The 23,399-nt window shown below is 40.2% G+C and overlaps 1 protein-coding gene across 7 annotated transcripts in view; it reads right to left on the bottom strand.

The window, feature by feature from the left end:
* The window catches only part of Nrg (Neuroglian), a 161,252-nt gene that overhangs the window by 89,880 nt on the left and 47,973 nt on the right, over window positions 1–23,399 (bottom strand). For all 7 annotated transcript variants that reach the window (XR_010517718.1, XR_010517719.1, XM_065223817.1 and 4 more), the window contains exons 3-4: window positions 17,603–17,865; window positions 11,086–11,212 (exon numbers count right to left, since the gene is read on the bottom strand). Coding sequence is in view for 5 of the 7 variants with exons in the window: in XM_065223817.1 (XP_065079889.1) it covers window positions 11,086–11,212; window positions 17,603–17,687 (212 nt within the window). In the remaining 2 variants the exon portion in view is untranslated. The remainder of the gene's footprint in view (window positions 1–11,085; window positions 11,213–17,602; window positions 17,866–23,399) is intronic.

Raw genomic sequence — 23,399 nt, 5'->3', positions numbered from 1 at the left:
TCAGAACTTTTTAAAAGTTCCTGCAGCTAGTGTGGATCCGCAATCAAAATCTAGAAGCATCCCTGAATTTCCGGGAAGAACCATTCGAGTGAAGGCTGAAGAAGCTCCCAAGGGAAGTCGAAATAAGTTTCTGAGAGGAATCGTTAATAGAAAATTTCAGGGGAAAGTTGGAAGCAAATCCAGGAAGTTAAATAATGTTTGAAAATTATTTCCTGATTCCCCCGGAATTACCAGAAAGAGCCATCGACTGTTTATCGATTCATGGGTAGCTAAAAACGGTGAGGAAATCGAAAGAGTATCCATAAGACATTTTTGAAGATGATTTTTTAGAATTTTAAAGTCTCAAAAAATTTGAGATATTCAAATAGATACAAGTCTCACACAATAATTTTCTCCGAAATTCTGAGTGCAGACAGACAATAATTATTTTGAATATTTAAAAATCGGTATAAATCGGTATAACACCTCAAAAACCGGTATTCCGAGGAACCTTATCTATATATCGGTATCTAGTTCGGAAATCGGTATAAATACCGATAAATCGGTATATCTGGCAACGCTGATATGAGGACCCTAAATTTAGAAGAGCTTCCCTGAAGCTCATAAGGCTTTAAATATCAATGGGTTTTCCAAAAGTTTGTGGGTCTTTCCTTAATTTCTTGGAAATTCCTTGAAGTTTGGAGAGCATGAATTTCATAGGACTACCTATAGTTCAATCGGCTTCTCGGAAGTTCTAGGAACTTTTTTTTAGCTTGGAGAACTATGTTAAGTTCAGAGGACTTCCCAAGAGTATTGAAGACTTCTCTGAAACTCGGAAAAAATCCATAAGTGTCATAGGATTATCCTTAAGTTTTAAGCAATGCTTAAATGTCGTAGAAGTTACAATAAATCTGAAGAAAAATCTGTAAAATTCGTAGTTACTCCCCAAAGATTAAAGGACTTCCCTGAAGTTTGTAAGACTTCTCTGAAATTTGTAGAACTTCTCTGAAGGTTCGGAGAGATTTCCTGACCGTCGTAGGTCATCACAGTAGTTCACAGGATTTTCCTGAAACTTGTAAGACTTTCCCGAATTTTGTAGAACTTGCATGAAGTTCGAAGGCCTTATCTGAAGTTTTTAGAAATAGAACTTTTTTTTATTGAACATGTTGAACAGCTACTTCAAAGTAGTAAATCATACATGCATCAATTGCATAGAGAAAAAAAATTAAATTAAAAATAAATACAAAATATATTTACTAAATTCTCAGTGTGAAAGATTTAGCTTGAACAAAATGGTTAGTTTCGACCTGATTATAAAAAGAAACTTTGACATACACAACATTTAAAACCTATTTAAATTATACAAATAAGATTATTTTCCTGGTGGACTTCTGAAATTCCTGGTTTTTTCCCGGTTTTTCCTGCTGAAAATAAATTCCCGACTTTTTCGCGGTTTTCCTGGTTCACTTGCCACCCTGCTGTCATACACTTCGTTATAACGTAAATTAATTTTTCATTCCGTTACGTTATGTCGAAGCGAAGACAACATATCAAGAAGACTGGCAACTCTTCCATTTTCTCATACGACCGGTATGAGACAGGAACAATCGCGTCATCTGGCGCTCAAAGGTAAATGCTCCGAACGAATTGGATAGCAAAGGTTCCATCCTCAGAATGAAGGATTGTGTATTTGCTCATTTTTCTATGCGTTGCTTCCACCTTCGCTCGAGCGCAGCGCTTCTGTGTCTGTCGCTTGAATTCAGGCAAAGTTGTCAGTCTTCTTGATATGTTGTTTTTGGTCGAAGTTAAATTACATATAAGCAATACAAAAAATTAAATTAAAAAAAAAAAAACATGATTATAGTTACCTAGGGGAGTCACAAGTGTCTAATTTGACCGACTTTATGTTGTGGAGTTTGATTAAATGAAAATAAAGTGAAGCATTATGCATATGAGTTATTCCAGCTCAAGTGGGTACAGAATTTAAAAAAGTTGTGGTTGATGTCACCGATTTGAGCTATTTTGGCATTCTGAACAAACGCCTTTTTTGATTTTGCTCTAAAGTGCCTAGATCCTTCTGGGCTACAACCCTGGATTTTCGAGATTATTAAAAATTTCATCTTTCAGAAGAGATTACTCTACAACCAAATAAACTATTCATGATCTTAGCACGTCAATTTGAAGGTTTTTTAATGTAGATTCTTATAGGTGTACCCACATTTTGTTTTTGTTAGTAAGCAGACTGATTACCAGCAGGTATCCAAATTGTCGAAAAATGGCATATTTCACCAGGCGGTGGATTTTTTATTTCTCAATATTTTGGGCTCAAATTTTCACCACACTTTGGAAAACTCTTCTACTAGATGTGTTTCCAAGGACAAGTGATTTGGACAAATAGTTTTTGAGGTATGCCCAGATGAGTGAGTGGTAGTTTTGAGCTTTTCTGGTGGAAAATCAGTGCTATTTATTTATTTTTATATTAAATTCCTGGCACAATAATATTTTTATGGTATTTTTCACATGTTCTGGGTAGGATTCTCATTATATGAAATCATAATTAGCTCATTTATTTACTTCTGTCCATAATTTAATTGGGGTCCTAAAAGTGAAAAATACGTTCCTTATGGGATACAGTCAAAACGTTGTGCTTTAGAAGTACGATGAAATCAGGTAGATTAGCAGATATATCAGTGCTAACATTTGAAAACGGCACAAAAGCCATTTGTTAACAAATGGTTTGTGGGCCCTTTACTCACTACTTGAAGTACACCCACGCGACACAACAGCAACATCGGGTAGGGGAAATTTTCCCCTTCCTGACGATGCTGTTGGTTTGCGTGGGCGTTCTTCGGGTAGCGAGTAAAGGGTCCACAAACCATTTGTTTACAAATGGTTTTTGCGCCGTTTTCAAATGTTAGCACTGATATAAAATTTCAATTGTGGATGATAAATGCTACTTGAATCCCTAAATTTGAGTAATTAACTTATTGTTTTTTGGATACAATGATGATTTTCCACCAGAAAAACTCAAAACTACCACTCATCATCTGGTAATATCTCACAAAACTATTTGTACAAATAACTTGCCCTTGGAAACACATCTAGTAGAAGAGTTTTCCAAAGTGTGGTGAAAATTTGAACCCAAAATATTGAGAAATAAAAAATCCCGCGCATGGTGAAAGTACACAGTTTGAAAAAGTAGTGTAAATTTCTGTTCAATATAATGCACATAAATGGAGCGTCACATATCATATACGTTTACATTATATATCATGTAAAGTTCTGCCACATTTCATGCAATGTAGCAAATATTGTATACAAAAGCCCATCTTTGCAAACAACATTGTTTGCAAGTTGCTCGGTTGCGTGAAATGAAATACAAGTCTACGTGAATGAATGTTTACATCACAAATAAAATTCAGAATTTTTATCTGTTTATTGAAAAGTGGTTAAGGACAAAGTTGTAGCTGATAAAAATTTCTACGAGCTCAGTTATCATTTTTTAAAGCAGAGCGATATGGTAAATTGTTAGACGGATATGAACAAAACATTTGGGTTTCCTATAGTAATTTCCATATAAACTTCAAATCCAGAACAACATGTGAAAAGGGCATACAAGCTTTTTGCAAACAAACCTTTGTAAGCCCTTTTCTCACCAACCGAGGGTCGCCCACGCAAACCAGCAATATCATCGGAAAGGGTAAAGTGCCCCCTACCCGGTGATGTTAAAGGTTTGCGTTGGTGTCATATGGGTGGCGAGAAAAGGGCATAAGAAGGTTTGTTTACAAAAAGCTTGTATGCCCTTTTCACATGTTGTTCTGGAAATGGCTTGTGCCAAGTCAGTTTCTTATCGAATGAGTTCAAATTTTGGGAAACTAATCAGGACCCGATTTGGAACCGTTTGAGCACTGTGGAGCGAAAATTTCAAAATTTGCATTTGTAGGGGAAATGACTCTAATGTTGGCCTATGGATCTAAGATTGGGCCCATCGCTAAAAATCTGCTATTTATAAATGTTATCTAGATGAAAGCGTCATTAGAACGATACTAATGGATATTTTTGGTCGCTATTGAAAATTTAGTCGATTGCTGAATTTATGTGTGGGCCCAAATTAGGGGCACTTAGGCCGATATTACAACCATTTCCCCTATCTAAAATTGATCGTACAGCAGTACTTAAATTTTAGAAAAACGGCTCTAAAAGCACAAGTTAAAAAGATACGTCTCTGAACTTTTGGCAGCTGACTCAGCACCGTTTTTGGAGCCTTCTGCACTTTGTGCGTATGCAGTCCCTCCCCCCTCCCGGTCGTTGACTCTCTGAACGAAAGACTTGTACAGATTCAACTTTTTAGCCTCATCCCTGACCGAAGCATTGGGATTCCGCTTGAACGCTTTCACGACACGCTTGTGATCCTGATCACTAATAGAACATCCATTCTGACCGCATTTCTCCTTCCGTTCGATACTCAGAGTTTCGTAGTAACGTTTAATCACACAACGCACCGTTGACTGCACGATTCCGAGTTGTTTTCTGATGTCCCGATGAGAGAGTTGAGGATTTTTCAGGCGCTTGCGCAAAATCAATTTTTCCAACTTTCGAAAAACTGTCAGCGATAAAAATATAGTGTAAACAATACACTCTGAATGTGTTTTCCGTGATGCAATTTGATGTGGGACACCCTTTATCTATACCGACGGTTCTAGGTGTGAAGACAGAGTAGGAGCAGGAGTATTCGGCGGCAGCGTGCAGAGAGCAATAGGCCTTCCGCTCCGTCACAATGTAGCGTTATTTTTTCGGCGGAGGCCCATGCGATCAAATCGGCTGTCAACGTGGCGAGTATAATAAATGACCTGATCATTCCGTCCGATTCGGTTAGCTGTCTTTCAGCAATAGAGAGTGGTAAATCGAAGCATCCCTGGATCCAAGAAATTGAATATCTAATCTAATCTAACACCAACACAGCCAGTTCATGAAAGCATCCTGGAAAATGATAGATATACCTCAATCCTTTTTCTTGTCTTTTTGGTATATTTTGAAGATCAGAGATTCGCAAAATAAATCAAAACGGCCAGGCCTACTGTGCAGCATTTAAGGGGCAAGATGATTCAGAAACATCGGGCCTGTTAAAATCAAAGATTAAAACACGATGTTTCAGAATCCAATAAATGGATGAAACGTGGACATCTCCTACCGTACGTTCCGCTTAGCATCTAATCTAAAAACAGTTAAGTGATGCTCAATTTTCCTCGCGTGGTTGGGACATGAGCACTAACTCTTGTCCTAGCCCATATGGCTTAAGGTTATAGCGCCGTTACTGAAAAGAGTAAAAATGGATAAAAGGCCGTAGGAGAAAGGAAATGGAGGAAGGAACCCTAGTTCTATCTTCCCTTGAGAAAAAGTGGGTCTCTAATCAATCTACAGGAATAGTTCGCTAAAACTCACAATGGCCCTTATTACGCGTGTCACTTCACGGTGAAAACGAAGTGAAGTGGACAGTTGTCACTCACGATGAAGTGACATCGGTAACAAGGGCTCGCGAACATTTCTTTTTGAGTGCTTCATAAAACCTCGCAAAATTTGGTGAGAGCTAGATTTCAGTAGAGAGTAATAGAATGAAAATATATTTAAAAATATAATAGCATATAAATGAAAATAAAGTGAAGATCTCAGTAAGTTTCATAATTGCTGCACTACTGTTGAACCAAAGGCACTTCCAAGACTTTTCCGGGTTATTTCCAAACTAGTTCTAAAATTCTTCAGGCAAATCATGAGCGCATGAACTTTCAAGTACAAAATATCAAACGTCTAAAACCAGAAAAAAAGGGCTAGGACGACTCTCTTGCCGATTGAATCAATTGGCAAATATATGTTGAAACTTGGTCATACCCACTCGTTCCAAACCTTTGACAATAGCGCGCTCGAGATTTGATATCTCATCAAAATACAGCACGAAAGCGGCTATTCGAAATGATGTCTAAGACAAAGTTTTAGAAACCGGAGCAGGTGTATATATAAACAGGAACGAACTCATCCGTTAAGCAAAAATTTGGAAGACTGTGGCATCTCCTAATTCTAGCTCAACACATCAAACCATTCCATCGGATCTCCAAAGAAACTCTTGCACAATCCGCCTCCAATCAGAATCATCGGGCTTTGCACTAAACTAGAACTATGTTATCGAGTGGCACATTGTTTCGGGCTAAAACGCGGCCACACCAGCATCCGTGGCAACGAAGAAGCGGACCGACTCACCGGAGAAGCACGAAATAATCCGCCACTCAATATCGATATTCCAGGAAAATATGGCATTAAGGCAATGAACCAAGCCGTCCGTCAACAGTAGAAGGCACGATGGGCGCAACTTACAGAAGTCAGGCTTAAGGAGATAAAACGTGACACGAAAAAGTGGATCGATCAGAACAGTTCTGCCGACCAGCGAGTACTCACTCGTTTGCGCATCGACCATACCAGACTGACACACGAGTTTCTATTGAAGATATCGTGGCCACCGACATGCGAATGCTGTGGAACGGTTATGGATGTCCAGCACGTAATTCTACACTGCAGAAAATTTGAAGCAGTCAGGACGAAACATGAGATCGATCCAACTAGTCCTCACGCGGCACTATGCAACGATGATGACAGTGAAAAGCGGTTATTGCAGTTTCTGCATGAAGCTAATATCTGTCAAACATTGTGAAAACGAGAAAAAGAGAGAAGCAGATTCAGAGGACGTTAAGGACAACAGAAGAAAACAGAGGATGATGGAGAAGAAACATACAAAGTGGGAGCACAAGAAGACATTAATGGAGAACAAGATCAAAATAGCGGGGCAGAAGATTAAGCGAAGAACGAAGGAAAATCAAGCTGATGAAGATTACAGAAGATGATGCGAAGAAAGCAGAATAAGATGGTTATACAAAGGAAGAAGTAGAGCGCCAAGCAAAACGCTTCAAAAGAAGATTGTAGCGGATGGAAATCCAAGAAGCAGGAAAAGATGATGGAGGGGAAGCAGAAGCTGTCCGAGAGGAAAAGGATATGGAAGCGACTAGAAATACAAGAAGCAGGAAATATGAGATGACGAAGGGAATTAGCAGCATGCGGAGAGGAAGAAAATTGAAGATAATATGATGATGAAAAATTAATTAAATAGAGAAGAAAACAAAAAGTGTAAATAATTGAATCTGAAGTAATGATTGTGTAGTGGTACGAAGCGATGAAATCTGGACCGGAGCAGTAAAGAAGCTAAGTGTGAACTTAACAATTCACACCAAATCATAAAACACACTGTACACTAACATTTTGGCGTAGCACTACACATTGCGAGTACGAAAAATGAACATGTAACGAAAAGTGTCAGGTTTTGAAGGCATCTTTCTCCAAAGCATTAATGTGAAATATGTCATGTAATATGCCATTCAACGGAGGCTTCATTCAACAATTTTGTGGCATATAGTAAAAATAATGAAAATAGTTAAACAGCTAAGAAATTTTACTAAAATTGATAGCATCAAAATTTCCCATACATATGCTTAGACCACAAGGTGTCTTTCCTAACACAGCAGCCTAACAAGCTGAAGCCGCATTTCCTTTGGAACTTCGGACGTGTTCAAATCGATCGCCCAACACACGACATGTGGACAGGTGGACATTAATTTCCCCTTAAAGAGTTAATTTTGATAAAAATTTACCAAAAGCAAACCCGCGTGAGAAAAATTGACCACAACGTGCTTAAAGATGACTGGATCAGGTGATTAACCAATCACGTGTCTGCAGCAGTCAACCAGCAGCGCCACTATATGAGACCAGTGTCATCGCGTCTGTGCTCATGCTTGCTTTTGATTGGGCTAGGTTCGATTCCCGGTTCGATTTAGGAATTTTTTGGGTTGAAAATGCAAAAATGGTACAGGTATCGAAATTCCCAATTATTAACTGTGGAAGTGCATCTAGAACATTAAGTTGAGAGCACGCAAAAGCTTTCAATGCGGAGAAGAAGAATAAGCAAAATAAGAAGTTGTTTAAGAGATTTACTCGTTTATCAGAAGAACTTCTTTAGGAATTCCTTAAATAGAGATGGTAAGAAAAAAAAAACAAGTGGAATCAAAGAATCAGCACTGGAATTAATGCCACAAATGCTTTCAATAGTCAAGTTCAATTGTAAAAAAATGTAAAATTGTGACGGCAGTCATCATAACCCCATGCCATGGAATATTAGCTTGGTAAAATGGAACTACTTGTATTTGTTGTCACCTAGTTTATATAAAATTAAGAACTGTGTTGAAGGAGAAGCTTTGCTCGACTGTAGTTCACCCCGTCGGTCACATCCATCGTGTGCTCTGGAAGAACAACTACGCCGAGTCTGGGTACCGGTGCCCCAGTCTACTTAGTTGCTGGAATCGGTGAGATCTTCAATGCGGTTTCTTTAATTAATTGCTGGTTGGTCAAAAATTTCTGAAAGGTCTAGACTTTAAAAGATCTTAAAACATATTAATTATGTTTGGGTTTCGATCTTTTAGGGAGTTTTAGTAGATCGTAACACTTTTTACACTGAACGGTAGATTGTACAACTGTATATCCCATGAGGAAGGTCAAGTCCAAAGACTGAAACGTCGGACATAAACCATCGTAGCATTTTGATTCAACGTTAAACTGAAAATCCAATACCCAATGAAATAGTGTTTAAGTTTTGCTGTTTGCGCTGATTACAGATAAATTTTACCCACATTCTAGGTTTGTGCGTACTTCCCTTAATTACTTTTCTGTGTCTGGAAATTTTTTGACTAGTATTTATTCTCATATGAGGGGGTTAGAAGGAAAGGGGTGTAAGTGACTATGATCGATTCTCTTCATCGACTTTCTCTTTCCTTAATAATTCAGCTGCAAACATATTCCTTGATTCGTGTGCCATTCTGGATGCTAGATGAGAACCTCCTTTATCAAACTATGTGGCAGAAATAGCGCAAATCTGTCTATAAAGCTGTGGCTATCAAAAGAGAAAGTCGATGAAGAGAATCGATCAAAGTCACTTACACCCCTTTCCTTCTAACCCCCTCATATGAGAGACGATACGTTGAATTTGCTTCGCATGTTTTGAAATTAAATAATCAGGATAATATGATATATTCAGGAGATTGTTATTTATTCTAAATAGAGCTGGAATTAGGGCGAAACAACTTTTGTAAACAATGACTTATCTCGATGATTTCTAGAAAGTCACGGGCCGCCTACACAAATCAACATCATCATAGGGTATGGGAAGATTTCACCTACCTGATGGTTACATTGGTTTGCTTGGGCGCGCCTTGAATTCCTAGAAATTATCAAGAGTAGCCATTGTTTACAAAAGCTGTTACGCCATAATTCCAGCTCTATCTAGAAATGGTTTCATTGTTATAGTTGCTTGAACGTTTTTAGGCTATTCGTAACTTTAATGGGAAACAAATTCAAAGAAGTGATCTTAAGCGTGAGAGTACGAGTACACCAAGGCGGACTCCTCTAAATGAATTATTATTCTAATTTTTCCAGTTATTTTCTCAAAATACCGGTGGTACTCACAAAAAGGGTCCGGTATTGACAACCCTACTCTATAGCACCATTCGAAACACCAGGTAGGAAACCAATCCGGGGTCACCCCTATGGAATAAGAATCTACCTACGCCAATGCCAATCCGAAGGTATTAGTGGTTCAAGTTTTATTTGTTTTCTTTGTTCGTTCGTCATGCTACGAGCATTAGCGAAGCATTAACTTCTGTCGAAGTTGACCGTAAAAATTGTATCCTTTACTGTGATGTATTGGATCGCATTCATTGCTATATTTTTAGGACGTTTGATTTCCCGCCCTTCACAGTAGTCACGATTGAGAAATTAACGGTAACTGATTGAATAGCATATTACATCACATGACCAGAATGCAGGCAAAGCATGAGTAATTGCAATTCATAGTGATTCAGCAACGAGCAATCTGAAAACTTTATCCTTCTTTCCACCGAAGCATTAGTCATCTGCATTTTGCACATCCAAACGGCACCAGCACCCAACCTCCAAGCCCAGCCCGGTTCAAACATTTTTCCCGGAAGCCAATCTGCCAAAGGCGAGCAAGCCCCGTCTAGTCTGGTCTAGTCTGGCTGAACGAAAACAGAAGCGGAAATAATGGAAAATAGTTTTCCCAGTGTTTTTCCATCCTGCTGCTGGTGATGATGACGATGATGATCGTGGCATTGGCGAAAATCTGCCTCCGTGCCAACCGAACAGAACCGATGCAAAATGCCAAACCACCGAAAATATGCAGGCAGACAGTTCGTCTACGTTGATTTTTTATTTCTTTCCCATACTGTTTTCCCATTTTCATTTCGATTGTATGCTGCCGACACCGGCACTTTTGTTCAACGGAGACAGGCCGACAGACAGTGCGAATCGATTTCCCGCAACCACAGTCAGTAGGACGATGGAAAGGATTTCAAAGTTGAGTGGAATTCGAGTGATTGCTTGAACTATTTTAAAATGAGTCTGCCAAAGCGAACGTTGCGGCAATCATTCAGAACAATCGATTTCAACACCTCAGTTAGTTCACCAAGATATCACGAGTTAATTTGAATGTTACCCCTAGATTTCTGCAATCAGGAATTTTCCCCCAACCATCATCCCTCCCAGGAGACCACAGCTCCCATATTATACAATGTTGCTAACCACAGTTTGAACAATTCATAATCCCTCATAAAAACCTCCCCTGAAATTAATTCAGCAGCAAATCTCCCTCCTGGTCCCTCCGGATTGAAGATGCGTAAAATTGTAAACAACGTCATTGCTGCATCGTCCATCGTCGTCGTCGTTGCGGGTTGGAATCCCATTTTAATTAAATTAAATTTCGATCATCTTCCTGCTCCCCACAACCACCAGGAGGAGCTAGGAGTGTCATAATCGGAAAACCCACCAAAAGCCACCAGGATCTGTGGGAGTGAAATTGAATTTGTCCTCACACCAACTTGGCAGCACTTCATAGTAAGAAGTCAGAGGTCTCACGCTGCTGGCTTTGGATTTAATTATCTACAACGACGCCGGACGATTCCTTTTTCCAAGAAGAATCCCGATAGCCGCATTGGTACTTACTTCGGTGACGGTTCGCCTTCCGCTTCGCACTCGATGATGAAGGGCTTATCGTTTTCACCTGTCTGTGCCACCTGGAACAGCATCTCATCCGTTGGCGGCTGCTTGATGATGCGGGGCGGCGAATGGACTGCGGGAGAGAAAATGGAGATTGCATTAGTGTGGATGCGCTGGTTGGTTGTTGGTGTGAACTGAACATGGAACATTGGAATTCTGGGCTTGCGTCAATATGAAGTGCTTTGATGGATGATTGCAGCAGTGCAGATGGTTCTGTGTAAATTTTGCTTTCGTTTGGACTCTGCATTGGACATTAATCATTCAATATCAGTCAATTGGTAAATGTAGATTCATAGATGAAGTGTGTTAGTGCGCCTTGATTTATACTTTTAGTTGTACTTAAAAACGTTCAACAAATTACTATACTTGGACAGTTTTCTAAGCATCTTAGGTCTACATTTCGAGATCTTAAAACTAGGCTAAATTGTTGACATACCCTTTTGAATTTTCTTAGCCGTGAAACTTGATTTTTTAGAACTAAAAAAATATTTAAAAAAAACATTTTATGTATTAAGAATTGGCTTATAAAAAATTACCCATCCGAAAAAAAATTAAGAGGTTGTATCCAAGACTCGACCGTAGATTTGACGCAGGATTACGAAAGGTAGTTTTGATGTCACAGAAGTATAATAAATATTAAATTGATTTCTTAAATCGCTATAACTTTAAACGTTCGATGGGTTGAAATTCGGAAGCAATTTGAGAGTTCTGTTTTTAAGGTGCTCTGTCGGTGTCCATGTAGCCAATACTGGACGATATGTCTTAGATACAAGCTCTTACTTGGACTCTTTGCTTAGCTCTTTTATTTGTGATCCTGAAAAGGACCGACGGATTGAAATCTTGGAAGCCAGTTTAGAACAATGCCGTGGAATTGTTTCCTAGATGTTCTTGGAGATGATAGCGGTGCTCATGCGTTGCACCTGGATCGATTGGTGAACATTTTAATGAAGGGCGATTGCATAGTAGTCCTCAATTGATTTTCTTGGCGAATTAATACGTTACAAACAATGTACATCTCTGTTTCAAAGGGATATAGTCAAATGATCTACGTTGTCTTGAAGATCCTTCTCCAGCATCCCAGCCAGTGATCTCAAATATCACTTACTTCACACTACAATTGTACAAATTTGAAAAGATTGAACTGCCCATTAATTTTGGCATTCGGAAATTAAATCTGTGTTAGGGAAAACACATCAATCACAGAATCTGAGCATACCGGACGGTACCTACGTTTATGCTTTTTGATTTGACAAGTTTTAAGAATATTCGGGAAGAATTTTATTGCATCAAAAAGGCAATCGATTGTAATTTTAATTATCATACCAACAGTTGCACATTCGTGCAATTTTCAATAGTGACCTTTTGAAAACTGATAATCTTAATTTTAACAGATTTGTAGTAAAATTTCCTATCGATTGGTGTATTGAGAGTTAAAATCCATCATCGCTGGATCAAAATCAGACCACTTTCATGCCGCGATCGACTTTGGTTTTTGAAATTGCACCCCCAATGTTGCATACATAGTATGTTATGTTTCAAATAGACCAATCTACATTGATCGATTCTCTTTATCGACTCTCTCTCTCTCTTTCGTTAATAACTTGGCTGCATTCTTATTTCGGGATATGTTTTCTACAAAGTCAATTAACAGAAACTATTATTAAGCGTATTAGACGATAATAACAGCTGAACATGTTTTTGGAGCCAAGTTATTAACGAAAGAGAGAGTCGAATAAGGGAATCGATCAATGTAGATTGGTCTATTTGAAAGGTAACGCGAGAAGTGTCTAGAAAGTAATCTTTAACAAATTTATGGTGGTCCTGGAAGAACCGTTTTGTCGTGATGGTTGAGTAATGCTGTGCTATTAAGGTGTTTTACTCAGATGAGGCTGGCGAGCTGTATGTTGTTTATCACGGTGACGCGCTTAGCATAGATGGTCCACAGCGGCTCACGACGAGCCATTTAAAATCGATCAGTAGCGGTGCAACTTCTTCCTCCTTCTTCGGCGAATGGACCGATCAGTGGACTTCAGCTCCCGCTTGCCGGCAGCGTTTCTTCGTGTACTGGAGAACAATCTACAACGTCACGCGCCGAAAGCACTGCTGCTGGTACTGATGATGACCACTGGACACCACCACTCACCACACGCGGTGATTGAATAAACACCGTTCGGTGAGACCGGAGTAAATTTGATGTTTAAATCTGTGTTAGGGAAAGCGCTTTTCGCAGTCAATCGTACAATTTTCAATAGTGACCTTTTTAAAATTGATAAAGTGTTCATTTTAGCAGATTCGTAGATGACATTCCGATCGATTAGCTTGTTTAGAATTAATAGCCATCCACTATTGACAGAGTTATAAGTGGTCAAAACCTGGCCACTTTTCGTAACGCGGTCGATTTTGGTTTTTTGAAATTGCACCCCAAATATGTTGCCGAAAGGCGTAATCCTACGTCAAAAATTTCAAAATTGTAAGAACTTAGAGCATGGTTCAGCAGTTAGAATCGGGATGCCAAGAATCAGTTCAATCTCAGGATTGGTTTGATGTAAGAAACATATCAAGTACCGTAAGACGGGTGACATTAATGATGAGTGAAAATCATTACTAGAATATATTCCTTGAACTCCTAGAATAAAGTATCGATAGCATTGACCAGTTGTTTCATTTAAATAGTGTTGTAAAGTTAAGTGTCATAAATCTGTTTTGACTTCACTTGATCGGTGGTGCAGATGGAGTGCAGAGCTTGCACGAACGATTCTTCCTGGGCGAGTTTAACCAAATTGACCAGCGCATCTTCCAATTCAGTCGTAGATAGAGTAGCCGGAACTCTTGGTTTCTTAGTTATGCTTCTTCGTATTGCTGGCATTCCACGGTATATGACATCTGCTGGATTCTCGATGTCTGGGACGTGTCCGGAAGCAGTGATTTGCTGGATTTCGGCCACACAAATTTCTTCCAGCGCGACGGCGAAGCGGACAATCAGTAAACGACAACCGTTGAATCAGTCCAGAAGAATGGACGGGCTTTGATTTGCAGACTGCTTTCCACCTTTTCAAACAAGTGGCTCAGGAGAAGCGCTCCGCAGAGCTCGAGACGAGGTAAGCGAATAGTAGGGTCAAGTTTATCAGTTCCTTTCGCTGTGAGCAAGTGACGACATTGTACGAACATAGATGCAAGCGCCGTATGCGCTTTCGGAAGCGTCGCTGAACCCATGCAGCTCAACGTTGGCAAGATCTAGGCAGGGAGTCGCCCACCGTGGGACGGTGAATGAGTCGAGTACTTCGAGGTCGCTCCGAAGTGTTGTTGGCGGTCATTCAGTGGGTTATCCCATGAAACTTTCGCTCTTCACAACTCCTGCATGAAGAGTTTGGATCTTAACACGATTGGCCCCACTAGGCCAAGAGGGTCGAACAAGCGTGCTGCTTCAGAAAGCACTAATCGTTTGGTTATTGGAGTGTCGTGGGACCAGGCAGGTATTTTGAAGCGGACGACATCGTCAACTGGAATCGAGTTCCAATAAGTTCCGGTCTTCGCGAAGTTTCGATGGAATATTTTGAAGATTTGTCGGGCTGTCGGATGGCAGCGGAATCCGGTCGATTGTAGGAGGTCGATCAGTTGCCGGCATAGTTCGATCCCTTCTTTTTCGGACGCCACCCCACAAAGCAGGTCGTCGATGTAAAAAGTTCTTCGATAGCACCTTAGCTGCTTTGGGGTGGGTCGATTCGCCGTCAGAGGCGAGTTGCTGCAGACAACGCGTCGCAAGGTACGGGGTCGACGCGAGGAACGAAACACGATGCGCTGCAGAAGACGATCGATGAGGTATACCAGATAACAAAGCGAGGTATTAGAAATCGTAGGTGATACAGCTCGTCTTGAATGACTGGGCCCACCATTAGAGCGTCGTTTAGTGAGACGCCAGTGTCTGAGGGGCACGAAGCGTCAAACACGACGCGTAGTTTCGTCGTTACGCTGTCCGGAAGAACGATGCAGTGGTGCGGCATGTAGTATGTTTTTTCGCCGGGCTAGGGTCGATCGGCGCTTCGTAGGCTTCTATCATTGCAGGATTCAACTGAAGTCACCGTTCGAGCGACAGAAAACGACGAATAGCGATGCTTCGGGACTCTCCCAACTGTTCAAGAACGTCTGGTTTCTTTGGCAACGAAACCACAAATCGTCCGGTGGGCTCTCGGGTCGTGGTAGCGCAAAGTACGTTTCGCATTTCCGTTCTTCCACGGAAAGTGCCTCGTTGGAGTGACATGACTCAATCGCCCATAAACGAGCTAGTTGGTTTTCCAAATCAGCATTGCTGCAGACAAGAGTAGTCTGTTTGAATCCACCGTGTTGCAGTTTCCGGAAACTATCCACCCAAAAACCGTTCCTTCAAGTGGGGGCAGTTCCGGGTCGAGATCGACGAAACCTTCCAGCAGTAGACTTCAGCCCCGATGATGCGATTGTGCTCGAAGAAACGAGGATCGGCACGAGCTGAACAAATGGTGGAATGTTCCAGTTAGCTACCGTCTTCCGATTTGATGGCAGTATCCGCGAGGATGTGGAACTTGAGATAGACAACGTAATCCGTACAGCGTGAATGGATGAGTGCCATAGCCGATTGCTTCGAATTTCCAGCACTAGGTCCCACACCTTGGAGGGAGAGCGGGTCATTCTGCCGACGTAGATCCAATCTCTGCGCCAAACGTTCACTGAGCAGGTTACGTTCGGAGCAGCAATCCAGGAGGGCTCTGGCGAGCTGGACGTTTCCATTGTAGTCAGCTATCTTGACGACAGCAGTTGAAATGAGAACAACACTACAATCGGCATTCGCGCTATTGAAGGATCCAGCTACGGATGCGGTGTAGGAATAGTGGATTAGTGGGTTGTGATTGCGAGTTATCTTATACTTGACTGGAACCGTTGCCTGCTGGGTGCAAATGCAGCATCGTATGGTGCTTTTGACCACAAACACGACAAGTTGAGCTAGGACAAGCCCGGCAATTTAAACATAGACCAGCTTTCTTGACTGATTCAAGCCTTTGGGACAGATTCATGTTATTAAAGGAATCACATTTGAAAGGATAGTGGAAAGATTTTTGACAGTGTGGACAAGCTTTCTTTTGCGTCGTGGTTGTTGTGAGTGTAGAGCCGAATTCGGACTTAATCGCCGTTCTTCCGTGATTTTGAGGAGACTTCAATCCTCGAGGCATCGAGGACATCAGAGGTTGCAAGGTTTCAAGGTGATCACGGAGAAACTTCAACATATCACCGTACTTCGGAGCTTCACGAGAGTTGTGAGCTCGTTCCCAATGCCTTTGAGTATCAGCCAGCAAATGAGATCATCTGTCTGTTTCCAGTCCAACTTTCCGCAGCGGCAGTAGGTTGCGTTCATACGAGTCGATGAGACCAACGTAAGATTCCCGCTTGATCGTCTCAGCGTCCAGAAAACTGTCCATCAACGTACGAGCAATGATCTTTTTGTTCTCGAACCGTTGTTCAATCATTTTCCACGCCACATCAAAGTTGTTAGGAATTTTCTTCAACCAAATGAGTAGACACCCTGTAGATAGAGACAGATGATTAAACGTTGAAAAGCTCTATAGAAGCACAACACCATCGAATTGTTTTTCCCCCTTGATTTGTTTTCCGTTGACCTTGTTTTCCGTACTGAGTACCAATGCTACCGACGCCAGGGAGGCAGCTCCCACACCTGGACCCTACCTATCGACCCATCAACTCATGAACCGGCTTTACTTCCCGCGATCATAGATTTTATGCCTCAGAACATCCCGGCCCTTTGGAGTGAGAGGCAATCACGCTTACCACTACAATTGTTCGAAAATTAGATCAAAATGCAGGCATCGATTGGAGCATCAGATCCTACGTACTGCAAGAAGAACGATCAATCTTGCCACAAAAAAAACGCTAAACAAGTTGAAAATAGTGAATGACTACACGAAAAAGTGACTTTAGTGACTTGGCCTTGAAAAAGGAGACTGGCTTGAAAAAGTGACCAAGTCACTGCAAAGTGACTCGCTACCAGCCCCGTCATTGGAGAGCAGATTTTGGGACTTTGGGACACCTTAAATGGATGCACACGTCTTCTATTAATCCAAGAGTAATCTATAGCGAGTTTGCCAATCTGAAGTTTACCTATCATTGTGGGTGATAATCTTTTTGAACTATAAAAACTGTGTTTTTCTGAAAATTTGAAGAAAATTGAAATCCATTTCCTTTATTAAGCGTTATTTGACCTACAATACAATGTACTTGTTCAATCATCAAGGCTTATTTAACGCCTGTTATCTAAAAAAAAATCGCAAGATGAGTCACAGTTGTTCTGAATTATAGAATTTTCAATATCGCTAATCCAATCATTTCAAGCAATTCCAAATTGGTCCTTTTCAGCTCTAATAAGTTGATAGCCTAATGTTAACCACCCACACATGACTCACAAATATATTATACTTACTCAAGCTCTGCACGGTGAGCACATTGACGGCAGCCACCAGCAGTAGCAGGACGAACCCGCCGTCCCGGCTACTGATTGTCCACATGATTTCCGACTTAAAATATACGTCTTCACTACTTGAATCACCACCAGCAGCAGCACTCAATCACTCGTTGCACTAGTTTACTCTCTTGACTCCCTCTTCAGAAAAAAAAAATCCCGTCGAAGTCCTTCCCTACACACCGCACCTCGGCGGCGGAACAACGGTGGCGACAGTCGTCACGCTGAAAATAGAAGAATAAAGAAAACGGAATCAGTTAGTAGCGTTCGGGACGGCACGGCAGCAGATGGGTATAAAAATAAATTGGCATTGTTTGGATAAATAGAATGATATGCGCTAGCATCGCGTGGACCAAGACGGACGAACGAACGAACGAACGAACGGAGATGAAATTGGAAGTGGTTAAGTATCTATAGCAATGAACTTGACTCGACGACAACCAAGACGACGACGAGATTCGTTTTTATGGAGAAAGAAAGCCCAACGAGAGCGACCACGAACACACTCAAACTTGTTGTTATGCAAATCTCGTTAACTGGTTCTTGCTGTCGTTGAAGGAGCTACTTTGTAGGGCTTTCATAGATATTGAAGCAATGTTTTATGGAGCGAATGATGGCTGCAACGCAGCGTTTTCAGCGGATATCTCCATTCAAAGCACAGTCATCATAACTTAAAGAACATAACGTCACCTTTAACCTCCAAATATCCAAAAGGAATTATGAGATCACCAAATTCAGGGGGCTATTTATTTGTCTCCTTTTTTTATATATTTATCTCCTCTTTGGATTGGTATTTGTTTACTACACATGACCGGAATCGTACAGGCTACAAGTGAAGAAACACCAGAGCAGACCTTCAAATGGTCCGGAAAAAAATTGCGCGAACAGCCGTCACAGCGAATAATTGTTTTATTGGCCGTTGGCGATCGATGATGAAACTTCAATGTTTTTTCGACCAACAGATGTACACGCGGCCGAGCGACTGTTTACGTTTTCATCGTCAGTCCGAGAAGACGGTTGGTATGCGGTCATTCATCGAGGCAGCACAGGCGTTACGGCTCGTTTGGGTTGCTTGGATCGAGTGGTGAGTAACGGTCATTTTTTGAACACTCACACATTGGCAAACGGCGGCATCCTCATACAATATGCTCGGTTGGGCGGAGTAGATCGTTGGCGATGCGTTCCAAGAAGTTGTGTAAAAAACTGAGCAGTGACGTGTTTGCGGATTGGGGGATTGGATCACCAACAAGGAGGAAGAAACTGACGTTAACCGTGTTTGATCATTCACTGTGATGACTATATGATTGTGAATCAACTGGAGAACTATTGAGATGTACAGGGGATACCAAAAATTAAGCCTGAGAATATCTTAAAAAAGCTAGCAATGTCTGGAACACACAAATTTTGGAAAATGTCACCATTTCCGGGATATTGAATGAAGTCCATAGCGGATTTTTCTCACATAGGTACATTACTGTTGCAATTTCCTGAAATTTCTAACCCCTTAATCTTAAACAGTTTTGGATCTTGAAATTTGGAGTCAATCGAAGTCTCAGAATCTTAAGGTTTTTGTCAATCCTGGATCTTGAATTTCTGTGCACGGAATATTGAAAAAAAAAAATCAATGTTTGAATTTACTGTATTCATAATTTATCTCACGAGAATTTGTTCAGTTCCCTAAAGATTTTTTTTAGAATTCGCTTGGAATATTCCGCGGAAATCTCTTGGTATGCCATAGGACTGTTACAAGATTTTCTAAATTTGATCCGCGAAATCCGCGATTTCTCAAAAGAAATCCGCGATTTCAAATACTAACCTGGGACAAAAAAAAACTGTTTTCATTGCCTAAAAATAGCATTTGTTTACTATTACTATATGGCATTTTCAGCCTATTGCTTATATAGTAGCATATTAGATTTTGCCTGCTCTCAACTTAGTGTCCTTTGAAGTACGTTAACATTTTAATTGAGAGCTTTCTATGCCTGTACCATCCTATGCCCAAGGAAGTAAATAGATTTTCCAACCCGAAAAATTAATAGACCGGACGGGAATCGAACTCAGTCACCTCCAGCATAAACTTGCTTTGTAGCTGCGCCTTTACCGACTGAGCTAAAGGAGTATCGTTTGAAATCTTTGATATTTTTTTAAAATAACGTTGTATTATCTTCAGTTATTTATGTATAGTATAAATTCTTAGTAATTAGTGAACATACTAAAACACCCTGAAATTATGAGATTCTATTGAATCGGTTGTGTATTTACACGGATATTCCTTGATTTTTGTCCAATGGTGAGACGTTTTCATAATTTTTTTTTATTTCTAATGTGAACCTAGCACTTTTCGTTGTCAAATCATAACCGAATCGTATATACAGTCAAGATTCCTATAGTACGGATTCGTTCTTGCCGGATTCCTATAGTACGGTCGATCCGGCATTAACGAATACACGTAGCATATGGGATTAGAGCTAATTGGGACCAAACACTGATTGTACGGCAATTTGAAGAAATAACTTCCTGATGTCTTTTGAGAAGTTGTTAATCAGAAAGTTGACACCTTTTGGGACACAAGGACACAAGTCTGATTCTGTGGAACATCCGGAATAACCGTATAAGTGGCCAATTTATGAAACTGGTCCTAGAGCTCCACGGTTTTTTTTTTTTTAAACCACTCATAAACGTCTTATCAGAATGAATTCGAAGTTGTGACCGGAATAGGGGCCCTGGGGACCACGGGATGGTTCACCGGAAGATCCGGAACATCCGTAAAAATGGTCAGTTCATGAAACTGATTTTAGAGCACCGCGGATTTTTCGAAACCACTCATAAACATCTTATCAGAATGAATTCGGAGTTGTGACCGAAAAATTGACCCTGGGGACTACGGGATGGTCCACTAGAAGATCCGGAACATTTGTAAAAGTGGTCAATTCATGAAACTGATCCTAGAGCTCCGCGGATTTTTTGAAACCACTCATAGACGTCTTATCACAATAAATTCGGAGTTGTGTTCGGAATATGGACTCTTGGGACCACGAGATGGTTCACCGGAAGATCCGCAACGTCCTGAGAAGTGGTCAATTCATGAAACTGATCCTAGAGCTCCGCGGTTTTTTTGAAACCACTCATAGACGTCTTATCAGAATGAACTCGGAGTTGTGACTGGAATATGGGCCCTGGGGACCACGGGATTGTTCATCGGAAGATCCGGAACATCCGCAAAAGTGGTCAATTCATGAAACTGATTTTAGAGCACCGCGGATTTTTCGAAACCACTCATAAACATCTTATCAGAATGAATTCGGAGTTATGACCGAAAAATTGACCCTGGGGACTACGGGATGGTTCACTCGAAGATCCGGAATATCCGTGAAAGTGGTCAATTCATGAAACTGATCCTAGAGCTTCGCGGTTTTTTTGAAACTACTCATAGACGTCTTATCAGAATGACTTCGGAGTTGTGACCGGAATATGGGCCCTGGGGACCACGGGATGGTTCACCGAAAGATCCGGAACATCCGTAAAAGAGGTCAATTCATGAAACTGATCCTAGAGCTCCATGTTTTTTTCGAAGCCACTCATAAACGTTTTATCAGGATGAATTTGGAGTTGTGACCGGAATATGAACGCTTAGACGGAAAATGGACCTTTGGGACCACGAGATGGTTCACCAGAAAGATCGTGAACATCCATAAACAAAATCAGTTCTTGAAACTGAGCTTAGAGGTCCGCTTTTTTTCGAAACCACTCATTGGCGTCTTATCAGAATTAATTTGGAGTTATGACCAGAAAATTGACTCTGGAGACCAATGCACAATGGTTCTAAAGCCGTATTTAGGAAGACAAAAATGTTTGCGCCCAAACCGTCAGTTTTAGGTATATAGTGTAAGTTTCTTCGTATTTTTAGCCGATTTGAAATTAGGGTGGTCCTTAAAATGGTGAATTGAAAATTCAACCTTTTTTTTATTACTTGAGATAGACTAATGAAGTGTTTTAAAAAGTTGTAGAACAATCAATTTTAACCAACTTTGCTGATGGCATCAAATTTTCATCTCTTATGGTTCATGACTTATGGTTATTTTAAACGAGTAGAAAATCTTTCCTTAAATATTTTTATTGGTGATCAACGTATAAACAAAATTTAAAGAAAACCAATTTTCTAGGGACCACCCTAACCTCTCGTAAAAACATTGTTCTAAAAACTTTTAAAACTTTTTATGAAGCATATTTTTGCAGAAGTCACTAATTTTATGTCTCTTTTATTTAAAAGTTATGGCTAGTTTTTGATAAAAAAAAGTTTTTTTTTAAATTAAATTAAACATTTTAAACAAAAACCGCTCTCGCAGTTTTTTCCACCAATAATGAAAGAAACACAATCTTTTAAATGAAATCAAAAGTTTGAAAATCGGTTTGCTCCATTTAAAAATTGTCATTTTAATAGAACCATTTTTTTCGAAGAAAATCTCCATTAATTTTCTAATAATAATAATAAAAAAAGATAGCAGCCTGGTTGCTTCAGCAAAAGTATGCGTCATCATAAGTTCTTAATGTAACCAAACAAGGTTTTTACGAGAAATTAACTTATGAAAAGATATTCGAATTAATTCTGATAAGACGTTTATGAGTGGTTTCGAAAAATCCGCGGAGCTCTAGGATCAGTTTCATGAATTGGCCACTTTTACGGATATTCCGGATCTTCCACAGGATCAGACTTGTGTCCTACCGGAAACTGAATCATTCCAATTTTCTGCTTAACAACTCCTCAGAAGACATCAGGAAGTTATCTCTTGGTCCCAATTAGCTCTAACGTGTATCCTTTAATGCCGGTTCTTATAGTATGGTCCCAATTAACCGTACTATAGGAATCTTGACTGTATGTGACTTTGTGGATCATGCACGACTTATTACTATGTGTACCGGAAATTATAGGTATTCGAAATCGTCCAGGACATCAGTGGATTTGTTCTACTAGATCAACCAAGACTGCAATAATGTCTGTAGTATCGAAAAATGTCCAATCAGATTCAAAGTGTCTATGTGGATCATACATGATCTATTTCCGAGTAATCCAGATGTTCGAGGTTCTTCAAATCGTCCTGGAGTTCAGATAATTTGATCTACTAGATCAACCGAGATTGGGACAATATCTTTAGTATCGAAATATTTCCAGACCGATGAACAGTGTCTATGTGGATCATGCATGAACTATTGTCAGTATACCAGATGTTTAAGTTCTCCAAATCGTTCTGGAGTTCAGATGATTTATTCTACTAGATCAACCATGACTGGGATATCGTCTGTAGTATCGAAATAAGTCCCAACAGATTCATAGTGTCTATATGGATAATGTTTAACTATTTCCACGTATACCAGATGATCTAGGTTCTCCAAATCGTCCTGCAATTCAGATGATTTGTTTTACTAGATCACCAAAGACTACGATAATATCGGTAGTATCGAAATATCGATTTGGAAATCCTATAACATTTGGCATACACGGAAATACATAGGTTGGCATGATCCACATAGACACTGTCCAAACAGCATATTTCGATACTACAGATATTGAATTAGTCTTGGGTGATCTAGTAGAAAAATAATATGATCACCAGAATGATTTCAGAACCTATAACATCTTGTATACGTAGCAACAAGTCGGGTACAATCCACACAGACACTTTGAATCTGTTTGGACATATTTCGATACTACAGACATTATTGGAGTCTTGGTTGATATAGTTGAACAAATCAACTGAAC

The sequence above is a fragment of the Ochlerotatus camptorhynchus genome, unplaced genomic scaffold (genome assembly GCF_037179485.1).
Source record: "Ochlerotatus camptorhynchus isolate MF236.1 unplaced genomic scaffold, CSIRO-AGI_Acam_v1.1 ptg000197l, whole genome shotgun sequence".
Lineage (NCBI taxonomy): Eukaryota > Metazoa > Arthropoda > Insecta > Diptera > Culicidae > Ochlerotatus > Ochlerotatus camptorhynchus.
Note: the sequence above shows the minus strand (reverse complement) of the source record. Positions and strands in the feature narration are given on the sequence as shown.